The sequence below is a fragment of the Salmo trutta genome, chromosome 31 (assembly GCF_901001165.1).
Source record: "Salmo trutta chromosome 31, fSalTru1.1, whole genome shotgun sequence".
Classification (NCBI taxonomy): domain Eukaryota; kingdom Metazoa; phylum Chordata; class Actinopteri; order Salmoniformes; family Salmonidae; genus Salmo; species Salmo trutta.
In genome coordinates this window covers 37000873-37015914 of record NC_042987.1, presented here as the reverse complement: position 1 = coordinate 37015914, position 15042 = coordinate 37000873, and the positions used below count along the sequence as shown (strand labels likewise).

The window sequence follows — 15042 nt, the reverse complement described above, 5'->3', positions numbered from 1 at the left end:
ATACTAAGTACACTACGTTTTCTCAAGGGAGGTGACGTCAGTGCCCTTAAGATGGCGGTACAGGACGGGAGGTTTGTGAAAGTTCAACCTGGGCCATAGGCTTTTTCTACTAAGGGTCTCTGTCTCCATCTGTATGTGTGCATGCCTGGAATAAAAACAAACCAATGGCCTAATTGTTATGCTTTTAAAACGGGATCTGGAGTTTTTTTTAATAATTCAGTCTGTCTGCTTTCAATAAATTAAATATCTGAGCTTTGAGTTTTTGACTTTGGAGTAAAACGTGAGATAGATCATCTGTAGTTTCCTGATCACTTTGTGGGTTTTAAATATAGATGGCGTGTTCATGCAGAATCCAATCTATTTCTGTTGATAGGCAGAAGCATATGCAGAAAAGTACCTTATACCTACGGTAGAACATGGTGGTAGATCTTTGATGTTATGGGTCTATATTGCTTCCACTGGTCCAGGGGCTCTTATTAAGGTCAACAGGTCGTTGCTGTAAATGAGAATGTGTTCTCAGTCAACTTACCTGGTAAAATAACGGTAAAATAAATAAATAAAAAACAGCATGAACTTTACCCAGTACCAGGACATTTTTGCCCAAAAACTTGGTTGTCTTTGTCAGGAGGCTGAAACTTGGCCGGAGGTGGATTTTCCAGCAAGACAATAACCCCAAGCACACATTCAAATCCACAAAGATATGGTTAATTGACTACAAAATCAACATTTTGCAATGGCCATCTCAGTCTCCGGACTTGAACCCTATTGAAAACCTGTGGTTTGAATTAAAGAGGGCAGTTCATAAGAACAGACAAAGGATATCAAAGATCTGGAAAGATTCTACATAGATTCTGTATGGAGGAATGGTCTAAGATCCCTCCCAACATGTTTTCCAATGTCATAAGTGTTGTTACCCTCACAAGGGGAGGCTGCTGCAAACAGGGGTGCCAATCATTTTTACCCTTATTTAAAAAATAAAATAAAAAAAATGATTACTTGTTAAACAAAATCTCTTTCTCTGAGCAAAATTTCCAATTTTTTTGAGAATACAATATTTGTATTTGTATTATTTGTATTATTTATTGTATACAATATTTTTTTCTAATCTTTACCAAGGGTGCCAATAATTATAGACCTGACTCCATCTAGTCCCTTATTGTAATCATTGCTCATCTCTCTGGGACGGGACTATGATGTAGTGGTTAGGGTACGGTTGAGAAAATAAGTCTCTGTTGTCCTCTTACCTCAGCAGGCTTTTTCCATTTAAGGTTACCAGTACCTCACATTAGAAAACACTTATCCAATTGAAAAAGCTGAAATTGTTCCATTCTTGATTGAGAATGTAATTAATTCAGCATTTAATTCCATTTGGGAAATGCACATATAATTAGTCTCTCAGCTTTGTTCCACATGAAAAGGAAAAGGAGGTCTCCAATCAGACGGCTCCGAATTGCTCGTAATTATCGACCATTGCACTTCTCAAGAGAAAGAGAGCGGGAGTCATGTGTCATGGAGCGAATTAATTTCCCTGGTGAGAAAGGCTCAACTTGTATGGACCCCTTGTTTGTCAGTAGGAAGTTGGAGAGTTTATGTGATTGTGCCTGCGGAGATGGGATTTTGTTGCTCAGTTTGTTGGGCTTGGCGCTTGTAACCACAGGGTAGTGGGTTCGATTGCCGGGACCACCCATACGTAAAATGTATGCACGCATGACTGTATGCTAAATGGCATATATTAACCTCAAGCAGGTACACAAGTATCTCTAAGTAGTCTTTGTGGAGTTGGGCTAGGTAACAACTTGAAGTAGGTACATTAGTAAATGGTCCTTAAACCTTAACACTGCTGTTTGCAACGAATAAAGACTAACGACGGTACATACTCACATAATTTGTTTTCCCCATTTTAAGAAAGGCCATGACTGGATGTGTTTTCTAGCCTGACCATTCCTTAGTGGATCAATCTGATAATATACAGCCAACAGATGATCTACTGTCTCTGCATCTTTCCTTCTGTTTGTCCGTCTGCATGTTGGGTGTGTGTTTGAACGTGGGCATGTGTGTGTGTGTGTACACTGGTATGCCAGTTCCACAGGTGCTTCCGAGCGCTGCTGAGGTGCCAAGAGCCTCAGAGGGGTTCCAGCCTCAGGAACTCCTCTAAGGCACCGCCCAAAGCCGTCCGAGGCAGTGCCCGCAAAACCAACCACCACAACTTAACTTTCATGGTTGCCTCCCTTGGGCAGCCCACCAGCGTCGTCCCCCAGCTGGGGAATGAAACCCTGGACTCAGCCGCCCCTGCTTACTCTGACATGTTCAGGCCCACCATTGTGTCGCTAGTGGCCCACTACAACGGCGGCCTGGGGCCGTCAGGGGTTACAACCCCTAGGAACCAATTACAGGGAGGGGAGGAGGATCCAGAGGGGCCGTCAAAGTGGATTTAGTGCTGCCAGTATGATGGACAGCAGGCTATAAAATCTGAATGCCTCCGGACTCGTTGGAAGTGGAGCCGCAGGAGCTGCTAGTGCATCTTGAGGAAGGACATCAATCTGTCTGGGTCTGCACAAGCTTATACATTCTGTCGCCGTTGACGAGCTCAAATACGCCTATGGACCGAGAGTGGGGAGAGAATGGTGCGAAGAACCCCTATTTATTTTGTGCAAATTTCTAATGTTTTGTAAAATATATTAGTTCCATGACATGTCGATGTGATTTCACCCTCTGTCAGAGTACCTTTATAGTGCAAAAAACAGAGAAAGATGAAGAGTGTATTTTTGTATTGAGCGGAGATTGGAGTCACAGATTGAGGGAACTCAAGTATTGTATTTCAAGTATTTTCAGGAGACACATTTCAAAGGTGTGAAGATGACAAAGCGCTCAGAAAAAAAGGTAACGAGGAAATTGAACTGTTAATGAATTTTGAGCATTGATCTATTGCTGAATTCCATTTTCTATTAAATATTTTTAATTGGTTTCATCACTCGACACTTAAAACGTATTCAAGTGTAGCTAGTCACACGTTACTTGTTGTATATCGTTTGTCATAAACATAGGTAGCATGTCTGGCATGTATATTTCTTCATTTTATGTAAATATGCAAAAAAGTACAAAAAAACGACTTAAAACGTATCACCAGGTGATAAAATGTGGAGACTGGAGGTCCAGGGTACTCTTAGAAAAAAGGGTTCCAAAAAGGTTCTTTGGTTGTCCCCATAGCAGAACCCTTTTTGGTTCCAGGTAGAACCCTTTTGATTTCCATGTAGAACCCTCTGTCTGAAATTTCAGGCTGTCTTTTCAAACAGCTCTTACACCAAACTTGGCATTATCATCAATTTCACAGTATTATTCCAACCTCATAGTGGGAAAAATCACGTTTTCGATTGCACTGGGCCTTTAAACATCTTTACAGCGTTATGATACAATAGTTTGTTGCTTTTCATGTGAAATATGATTGCAGCTTTTATGATTTAGGCCTACGATTAGCTAGGTGTCGAGACAGAATGTGTCTTACTGTAGACATGGTTAGATATCAACCCACTAAATTAGAATTGCTAACGTTAACATGGGTGTTATTCGCCACCCATCATCTTGATTGGTGATCAGAAATTACCCTTTTTATCACTACCACTGCATCCCTGGTAAAAAAATTTTGTGCCAGTTTGTGTTACCCACATTTGGTCAAAACAAGGGACTTCCCAGTTAAGCCTGCAATGACGTGAAATGATTGTAGTACACTTCTGTCACATTGTATAATGCTTCAAACAGCGCAGGCCTCCTCTATTTAAAAAGGACTTTGAAGTTATCAATAAAAAGGTCTGAGAGTAATTACCTGGAAATTATACAGTTAGAATCTATGAATTACTGCTAGCTACTTCTACTGCTAGCGAGTTTGTTTACTTTGACTAATTGGTCTAATTTGAATATCAGTTAAGTTCTTTGGCACATCAAACTATGAAAATAATCACGTTTACATCATACCCAATTGGGTCTGAAGAATGTCAAAGTGCATATCTTGTTATGACATGATGGTACAAAGAGAAAGTAGAGGAGTCGTAAGTGCATGTGATCATATGAGTTTGTATTACTAGCCTTGAGTCTTACATCATTTACTGTAGGTGTTGGACCCCAACCTTTGAGGTTATACCCAGTGCTTCTGGTGGAAATTAAAATGTGGATTGGTGCAGCAGTAAGGAAGCCCAATGGCCCACTTCATGTATAGTGAGTGCTGTATGAACAAAGCACACTTTCTGAATTATTTTCATTTTAACTGGAGCACATTCTTGTTCAAATCTGAAAAACCACCCGGTAAACATATATATATATATTTTTTTTCAATTGAATCTTTATTTAACTAGGCAAGTCAGTTAAGAACAAATTGTTATTTACAATGAGCTGACAGGAGTCATACATTTGCATATTGTTTGAAATATGTTTGTTTGCTTTGTGTTGAGGTTAATATTAAAATCAGAGAAGTTGATGTTACATGATTTTTTATTAACAATAGAATGGTTGTAGGAGTTATTAAATGCTTGAATTGACCACGGTGAATATGTGTAACCATTTGTAGTGGAATGTTATCTCACTGGGAAAAAAATACATTCAACACTGTATATATATATATGTGTCTTTAACTAACTGACCACAGAGACTGTTAACTATGGACAGACCAGTTACAGTACCGTAAATTCCGGACTATAAGCCGCAACTTTTTTCCCACGCTTTGAACCTCGCGGTTTAAACAATGACGCGGCTAATATATGGATTTTTCCCGCTTTCAATTTTTTTTCCCCAAAAAAACGTGCTCAGTTTTTTGGCGGCATGAAGCTTTCATTAGACCAATGAAATTGCGGAACAGGTTAAGGTCAAACAACTTTTTTGTTTACTGTTTAGATTAAATCGAGCGCTCTCAAACTTCCCATCATTCTGATTACGGTAGTCATTTTGTCACCCTCATCATGGCAAAGACACGGAGAAATGCATATGATGCAGCTTTCAAGTTGAAGGCGATTGATCTGGCTGTTGGAAAAGGAAATAGAGCTGCTGCACGGGAGCTTGGTCTTAATGAGTCGATGATAAGACGTTGGAAACAGCAGCGTGAGGAATTGACTCAGTCCAAAAAGACAACTAAAGCTTACTGCTAATTTTTTATTTTTTGTTACAAGCTGTGTTTCGTTAAAGCCTATTTATTTTTGTTACAAGCCGTGTTTCGTTAAAGCCTATTTATTTTTGTTACAAGCCGTGTTTCGTTAAAGCCTGTGTAAAGTTCATTTGTTTCAATGTACCGGTAGGCACCTGCGGCTTATAGACATGTGCGGCTTATTTATGTTCAAAATAATATTTTTTTTTACATTCAGTGGGTGCGGCTTATATTCAGGTGCGCTTAATAGTCCGGAAATTACGGTACGTAAATAATGTTACACCAAAGCGAGAGGAATTTCATACTGTTTTGACGGTTGTGGTTTAATAAAGACTTTTTTTTTTAAACAATGTCTTCTGTTATTGATGTATTCTGTAGAGAGCTGCTGTACACACTGGGCCCTTTGAAAGTACAAACAAGTATCTGGTAACTGTAAAATAAAGTGATATAGAGGTGTTGAACAATATGCAGACTAATGATAATAAGGTAGCCTTATCTGAGCTGGAACAACCCATAGGGCAGAAGCTTATCTCTGTAGTGTGAGGTATCTTGATGAAAAGTGACACCCCCCTGGACAGATCTAGTCTATCACAAGGCCTGACCCCCCACAATCTATCTCCTTAGTGCCAAGTAGAGAGGCATCAGGTCCTTTAGAGTCTTCGGAATGACTTGACCAGGGATCAAACCCCAAACCTTCCAATCTCAGGGCAGACACTCTAACCACAAGGTCGCTGAGTAGTGCCAACTTACATTTTAATTACACTGTTACGGTAGTAGAGGATAGATATGAAATTCAGACACCTTTTTTCACTTATCCTCCCTTCCACGTATGACCACCTGGTCAAGAAGGCCATATGAATAGCTTTAGGTAAGGGCTAGGTTACAGGCAATGAACAGCCCGGCTCTACGTAGTTGCTGACCTTGGGCCCACTGACACCGCCCGGCTCTTCGTAGTTGCTGACCTTGGGCCCACTGACACCGCCCGGCTCTACGTAGTTGCTGACCTTGGGCCCACTGACACCGCCCGGCTCTACGTAGTTGCTGACCTTGGGCCCACTGACACCGCCCGGCTCTACGTAGTTGGTGACCTTGGACCCACTGACACCGCCCGGCTCTTCGTAGTTGCTGACCTTGGGCCCACTGACACCGCCCGGCTCTACGTAGTTGCTGACCTTGGGCCCACTGACACCGCCCGGCTCTACGTAGTTGCTGACCTTGGGCCCACTGACACCGCCCGGCTCTACGTAGTTGCTGACCTTGGGCCCACTGACACCGCCCCCGGTTAGAGGGGGCTAAGGCAGCTCAAGAGTTAACACACACAGTAAACTTTGTTTAAACACACTGAGGAAGACGAACATAGGGATGAAAAGTGGGAATGGTAGTGGTATTGTAACAGAAGTAATGAATAAACACATACCCAATGAATACACCCGGGCACAAATGCACAGATACAGAATCTTACAGAATAAATGGCTGGGGAATGTATAGATTGCATATGTCACCTGCAGCGTATTACATCCCACAGTAAACTCAGAGGGACAACAGTAGTAACTAACTACGAAGAACAATATACTAATGTCACACAACTCCCTTTGGGCACGCACACCATCCCGCCAGTCCAGAGATTTACACCTTCCTGATATTGAGTTGCACCCTCTTTCGCCCTCAGAACAGCCTGAATTCATCGGGGCATGAACTCCACAAGGTGTCGAAAGCCTTCCACAGGGATGCTAGTCCATGTGGACTCCTATGCTTGCCACAGTTGTGTCAAGTTGGCTGGATGTCCTTTGGGTGACGGACCATTCTTGATACACATGGGAAACTGTCGAGTGTGGGAAAAAAACAGCAGCATTGCAGTTCATAACACATTCAAACCGGTGCACCTGGCATCTACTGTGTTCAAAGGCACTTCAATCTTTTGTCTTGCCCATTCACCCTCTGAATGGCACACATTCACAATCCATGTCTCAATTGTCTCAAGGCTTAAAAATCCTTCTTTAACCTGTCTCCTGTCCTTCACCTACACTGATTGAAGTGTATTTAACAAGTGACATCAATAAGGGATCATCGCTTTCACCTGGATTCACCTGGTATTTCTATATCATGGAAAGAGCAAGTGTCCTTAATATTTTGTCCACTTAATGTAAGTTAGTTTCGTTGTTGATGGGCAGAGATAGAGATGTTGCTCTCTGCAACTGCTTGAGGGAGACATCAACACCTCACAACCCTGAGCTGTGGAGTCAAGAGTAAGGGCAGATGTCCGGCCCCCTAGTAACCCTAGCAACCTATCAGGGCACAGGTCACGCAGGTCAGAGAGAGTTTGAGAGGCAGGTTTATGGTTCCCCCTAGACTCTCAAGTTCCGGTTGTGGGGGCTGGGGAGTGGATCGAAAGCTCAGGGTTGTGTGGTGCTGATAACAGTAGGGAATCCGTAAACAGGCAATATAATGTACCCTATACTGTATATGGCCTTCAAAGCTTAAACCACGAGCTTAAACCACGTGCTTAAACCACAAGCTTAAACCACACGCTTAAACCACACGCTTAAACCACGAGCTTAAACCACGAGCTTAAACCACACGCTTAAACCACGAGCTTAAACCACGAGCTTAAACCACGAGCTTAAACCACGAGCTTAAACCACACGCTTAAACACGAGCTTAAACCACACGCTTAAACACGAGCTTAAACCACATGCTTAAACACGAGCTTAACCATGAGCTTAAACCACATGCTTAAACCACATGCTTAAACCACACGCTTAAACATGGGCTTAACCACGAGCTTAAACCACATGCTTAAACCACACTCTTAAACCACACTCTTAAACCATACGCTTAACCACGAGCTTAAACAACATGCTTAAACCACGAGTTTAAACCACGAGTTTAAACCACGAGCTTAACCACACACTTCAACCACACGCTGCAACCACAAGTTTAAACCACACGCTTAAACCACACGCTTAAACCACAAGCTTAAACCACAAGCTTAAACCACAAGCTTAACCACAAGTTTAAATCACAAGCTCAAATCACAAGCTCAAACCACAAGTTTAAACCACAAGCTTAACCACAAGCTTTTCTGGCAAAATGTTACATATTGATGTAACCCTCAAGCTATCAACATACAGGTAACTGCCAAAATAAAGGAAACACCAACATAAAGTGTCTTAATAGGGCGTTGGGCCACCAGCCACCAGAACAGCTTCAATGCACCCTGGCATAGATTCTACAACTGTCTGGAACTTTATTGGAGGGCTGCAACACCATTCTTGGTGTTTTGTTGATGGTGAATTGGTGTTGCTCCAGAATGTGTTCAATTGGGTTAAGATATGATGACTGAGATGGCATATGGTTTATATCGTTTTCATGCTCATCAAACCGTTCATTGACCACTTATACCCTGTGGATGGGGGCATTGTCATCCTGGAAGAGACCACTCCCAACAGGATAGAAATTATTCTCCATAGGTTGAAGACAATCACTCAGAATGGCTGTGTATTTACTGGTATGTTTGTGTTTTCTGTCGGCTTGCATTTTCTATTTGTTTTGTTCTGTGTGTATTTCTGTAATTTCTGTAATTCAGGTACCATCTGTAAAAGAGACTTTGGTCTCAGCATGACACCCTACAAAAAAAAAATGAATAAAAAAATTATATAGTCTAGCCCCCAGTAGATCTAATATAATCTAGCTCCCAGTAGATCTAATATAATATATTCCCCAGTAGATCTAATATAATCTAGCCTCCAGTAGATCTAATATAATCTAGCCCCCAGTAGATCTGATAGAATCTAGTCCCCAGTAGGTCTGATAGAATCTAGCCCCCCAGTAGATCTAATATAATCTAGCCCCCAGTAGATGTAATATAATCTAGCCCCCAGTAGATCTGATAGAATCTAGTCCCCAGTAGGTCTGATAGAATCTAGCCCCCAGTAGATCTGATAGAATTGAACCCCCAGTAGATCTAATAGAATCTAGCCCCCAGTAGATCTGATATCTAGCCCCCAGTAGATCTGATAGATTTGAACCCCCAGTAGATCTAATAGAATCTAGCCCCCATTAGATCTGATATAATCTAGCCCCAGTAGATCTGAGAGATTTGAACCCCCAGTAGATCTAATAGAATCTAAACCCCAGTAGATCTGATAGAATCTAGCCCCCAGTAGATCTGATAGAATCTAGCCCCCAGTAGATCTAATAGAATCTATCCCCCTGTAAATTGGATAGAATCTAGCCCCCAGTAGATCTGATACAATCTAGCATGACTCCCTGATAAAATAAATGTTAAATAAAAATGTATTAAAAAAATGGCACATTAACAAAGGGAGGCAAAAGAGTATACCAGCCAGACTCTCGAGAAGAGGGATTTATCCTCCTTGGGGCACTGTGGCCAGGGCCTCTGTAGATTGTACTCCTTGTAATATACCTTGGGGTTGATGGAATCAGGACCCAAACTGATGCTATCAGCCTGGAGTGAAGTAGACATTTGGAGTTTGCGGTGTGGGGCTATAATTTGGACACTAGTGTTCAGAGAGGCCTTAGCGGAGTAGAGATAAGAGCCACTTTAATAATCCACATGGCTGGCCCGCATTGTCTTAGGTCTTGTGATTTCCCCCAGAAGGCTGCAGATACTTGCTTATTAACCTTGTGGGCAGCCTGATGGTGTCCTCACATCCTGAATGGGCAAAGAAAATTATGCATTCAGTTGTTTTGATAAATAACTGCTCTAATGACACAGGTCCTGTGTCATATCTTTACCTTCCCGCAGTTGTAGAACATCAAGGACTCCTCGATGTGGTTAAAGAAGAGGAAAACAAATACAGGAGGAGGAAATTAAAAGCTGCTCTTGAACTTTGACCTGACAGAAAGTTGACTTCTTTTGAGTAACAAGGACGGTTTTCCACTTAGTTATTTCCCCCTCCCCCACGATTTACTCGCCTCCATACCATCATGTTGCCGTTCATTTTTATTTCACAGTTCACACAAGGTGCCACTACGAATAATTATTGCTTTAAATCAATAACTTTTAGATTACTCTAGTGTTAGTAAAAGTAATTAACTGATTTTTCTAATTATTCATAATTGTTTTTGTTTTTCATTTTGGGGCAATTATGTCCAAAATGCATGTTCTTATCCTTAAAAACAGGTTAGACCACTGATAAATATTCTGTGAGATTTGAAATTGCATTTAAATCACAGCCATGGCTAGGAGGCTGTTGATGTTTTCTGTATTCTGCTCCTGTAAATGAATAGGGTCTGACACCAGTAGTGCTCCAAATCTGTCTTGTATTGAAGCACCCCCAACAGGTGGAATTTGTCTTCTGCTCATGCCAAATAACACTCACTGCCATGGCGATTGGCTGTGTGCCCAGCTATCAGTGGATGGCCAGCAGCAAAATGATGAACCACTGAGTAAATACAGAGAGATGGGGCAGGAAGTTCAATAGCTAATTGATTCATTGTATGTACTACTACAAGAAGTTGCTTCGTTTGGATTTTAAAAGACTATTATTCCATCTGACCACTCAGGATATTGCAGCAGCTCTCATGTCCCCCCCTTAGATTACTCTTGAAATCAGTTCCAGAACGCCTTTTGTTGGCAACTCAAAGGAGTCCACCAACGTGGCAATCATTATTACACTGCAGAAATGACATGGGTAAGGGTTTATCAAACGGGTTAAATGCACATACTGCTTACTTGACCTTTCTCTTTATCGGTTCTGTAGTGATACAGAATACATATGACGACATGATGGGTGCACAAATCCAATGTCACCTCTAAGGGGTAGTCTGAACACAAGCAAATAGCCATGGTTATTGGCATCATTGTTGTGGTCATTTAATTAATAAGCTCATTGTTTGGGCATTGTAAAAATACAATTGTGTATTATATCATGACACAAGGCGAGACCAGGATGCAGATGGTTGGAGTCTTACAATATCTATTAATCGAAAGGGTTAGGCAAGAGAATGTCGTGGACAGGCAAAAGGGTCAAAACCAGTTCAGAGTCCAAACTGGTACTGAAGGACAGGCAAAATCAAGGCCAGGGCAGGATGATCAGCCAGACAGGAAAGTAGTCCAGAGTCAGGCAGGGGTTAAGACTACCAAAAGGAGTACAGGAAATCACTCTGGTTGACTTGACTAAACATACAAGACGAACTGGCACAGAGAGACAGGAAACACAGGGATAAATACACTGGGAAAATAAGTGACACCTGGAGGGGGTGTAGCAAATCACAGGAACAGGTGAAACAGATCAGGGTGTTACGCACGCCTCTAGTAAGAGGGAACGCAACACCCTGCTACAACTAAACTCTCCGTGGTGTGAAAGAGGTATGGACTGTAGGTGTGAGTAAGGATGACAAGAGGCAGAGATTGACCATTTACAGGGAATTTATTCCATCGCACAGTAATTTGGGGGAAAAGGGGCTGGACGGAACCAAAGCAAAGAAAGTAAATATCAAAGCCCCCTCCTACCTTACCTACCTACCCTCTACTTACCTAACTAGCACCATCTGGTGCACTAACCAAAATACAGGGGATGGTCCGCCCAGGTCTTTCCTAGTGTGCATAGACAAACTACTACGGGTAATGTATGCCCGCGGGCCTCTTGCCTAAGCACTCCCTAGGTGCCTTCCCCCTGGGAACAAAGGAAACAGAGTAACAAACAATTACACAACAAAATTGAGAAGAAAAAAAAAACAGGACATTAAAGCTCTGAGCAACAAACACAGAACATTACAATCAGCTCTTAGCAACAACCAACATGCTATAACCCTCAGCCTCCTCTCTCAGCAAATATATCTCTCTTCTGAGGAACAGAACACTGTCTTATAAAGCTTCAGAAGGAGTTGTTAATGGGAGACAGCTGCATCCTGACGAGGGGGCGGGGTCAGCTCTCCAATCAGCAATGGGGCCGACCAATCAGCTGCTTAGGGAATTTCAGGAAGCCATTTCCTGAAATACACACATGAAAATACACAAACCACAACACAGAAACTGGGGAACGTAACACAGGGTGTGACATATTACAAGAAATATATGTGATTATTTATTGACAAATTGAGTACAAAAAAACTATTTTATTTGTGAAATTGTATTATGTTTATAATAAAGAGTGTGTAGTGAGCAGCAAGAAATGGAAGCTAAATGTCACAGCAAAATGGCCCGATGTGTTTCCAGGGCTGATTTCTGGTCCCAGTCCATCCATTTTGAAACCCCACACACTATCCCGGGCCTAAATTCAATAAATTCAAGCTTTAACACGTGATAGCCAACACCCGCAGACCTGTTTTTTTGGCAGTGTCGGAGATGTAACTGCGTTAAAGCTGTCAAATTGGTGAGCGACAGCTCGTGTGGTCATTGCCACAAAGCCCCACCCGTCCCACTCGCATTAAAACTTCAGAACAAGAAAGTGAAGGCTATATAGAAATAATGACACCCAAATGGAAAATCATTCAACAAAATAATTAGTATTTCTATCAGCCTAATCGAGGTGTTGATAATCTCACATTCCAGTGTTCGAACTTGTTAACAAGGCTGCATGGGATTCCTACTAATGCGACTCCATGCAGCCAATGGCTATGTCCGCTTAGCAATGTCCTCTTAAGAGCGTTTGCTAAATGACTAAAATGTAAATGTACAGTGCTGAGAGCCACTGGTGGATCTGACAGCTCTAACACAGTTCCGGCTCCAACACTGCCAAAACAACCGCTATGTGAGTGTCGGCTAGTAGATCTGATAGAATTGAACCCCCAGTAGATCTAATAGAATCTAGCCCCCTGTAGATCTAATAGAATCTAGCCCCCAGTAGATCTAATAGAATCTAGCCCCCAGTAGATCTGATAGAATCTAGCCCCCTGTAGATCTAATAGAATCTAGCCCCCAGTAGATCTGATAGAATCTAGCCCCCAGTAGATCTGATAGAATCTAGCCCCCAGTAGATCTAATATAATTTAGCCCCCAGTAGATCTGATAGAATCTAGCCCCCTGTAGATCTAATATAATCTAGCCCCCAGTAGATCTGATAGAACCTAGCCCCCAGTAGATCTAATATAATCTAGCCCCCAGTAGATCTAATAGAATCTAGCCCCCTGTAGATCTAATATAATCTAGCCCCCAGTAGATCTGATAGAATTTAGCCCACTGTAGATCTAATAGAATCTAGCCCCCAGTAGATCTGATAGAATCTAGCCCCCAGTAGATCTGATAGAATCTAGCCCCCAGTAGATCTAATAGAATCTAGCCCCCAGTAGATCTGACAGAATTGAACCCCCATTAGATCTAATAGAATCTAGCCCCCTGTAGATCTAATATAATCTAGCCCCCAGTAGATCTGATAGAATATAGCCCCCAGTAGATATAATATAATCTAGCCCCCAGTAGATCTAATATAATCTAGCCCCCAGTAGATCTAATATAATCTAGCCCCCAGTAGATCTGATAGAATATAGCCCCCAGTAGGCTATACAGCCTTTTTGTTAAGCAACATTGCAAACTTGGGATCAGAACAAAATGTATAAACAGCCCTGCTAGAAAACCTTCCAGAACCCTGGAGCCAATTACCACTGGAGTCTGGAACAGATGTAAGCTTCCTCTCCCCCTTTCACGACTTCCTAAATTGGTACTGGAGATGAGGGCTCCCCACTGAGGATGATAATGAGAAATTTAAAAATAGATAAGCCTAGTTGCCCAATATCCTTGCTTTCAATCAATTTATTTTGGCTGGTTTTTATATATATCTTCTTTTTTTCCCCAAATGCACTGGGAAGTATCCTATACAAACAGACAGACAAACTATTTATTCTAGTTTTGTTATCAGTCCATGATTTTTTAAAAATCTTTATTTAATATTTAACTAGGCAAGTCAGTTAATTAAGAACAAATTCTCATTTACAATGACGGCCTAGTTGTTGTCGAGAGGGACTCAAACACTTGGGATCTTGTTTGACCCACTCATATAACTACTGTTGTTGTGTTGACAACACTGCAGACTACAGCCATACCTCCAATTTTGTATTGGCAGTTGAATGTTTTCCATCTTTCTTTAGCATAGCGTTAGCTAGCTACCTCAGATTGCATGAAGAGTACCAGAGTTTAGCAGAGTTTAGGCTTTTGATGGCGATAGGTGATAGATAATGGTAACATAGCCATCTAAAGTAAACCTGACGACGTCATAATAATGACAAACGGATGATTTACTTTAGAAACGCCATTGCAGTTCCAAGACCCGTTCTGGCATCAGTCGGTTATCATAACAAGCATAAAACTGGAGTAACAGGCTGTGAAATCCATGACTAGAAAGCTCTACAAGGGGAGTGACAAACATGGTCAGGATTAGAATTCCAGGTGAATTAACTCTGAAGTGTTGATCTAGGATCAGTTTGGCCTTTTAGATCATAGTAAATATGATTATATGGACACGGGGAGACCTGATCCTAGATCAGCACTCCTCCTCTGAGACGCTTTGTGAAAACAGACTAAACATAATCCAAAACACAGTCAAAACAAACCGCAAATGCATCTAACACGTTTGTAGAGTCACAAACTGTATGTAGTCATTGCTTGCAAGGAATATCGGACCAATTATAAAACTTTTGACTACTTTAATATACTAAAGTAAACCTAGTGAAAATGTCTTGACTACTTATGACTTCTTCAAATGAGGGGACTAGATGCCTAAAGTGCTTTTATTTCGAAACAGTAATGATATGTATGAAAATACACAAAAAAATGTAAGGTGACATTCTATACTCAAATCTAAGAGGGGAGTGAGTGTACAGTATGTAGAGTAATCTGTGAAAAAGTTTGAAAAAAAGTGACACGTTTCTCAAAGATCTCAAAATAGTGGACACTAAAGAACTTATTAGCTAATAATGATCCATTAAGGAAAGCGTCATCCAATTCAACAACA

The 15042-nt window shown here is 41.5% G+C and overlaps 1 protein-coding gene across 1 annotated transcript in view; it reads left to right on the top strand.

The window, feature by feature from the left end:
• tmtopsa (teleost multiple tissue opsin a) overlaps window positions 1–2741 on the top strand; it is a 49190-nt gene extending 46449 nt beyond the window's left edge. Inside the window, exon 4 of the mRNA XM_029726476.1 lies at window positions 2082–2741. Coding sequence (XP_029582336.1) covers window positions 2082–2435 — 354 coding nt within the window. The 3' untranslated portion in view covers window positions 2436–2741. The remainder of the gene's footprint in view (window positions 1–2081) is intronic.
• Window positions 2742–15042: the final 12301 nt, after the last annotated feature.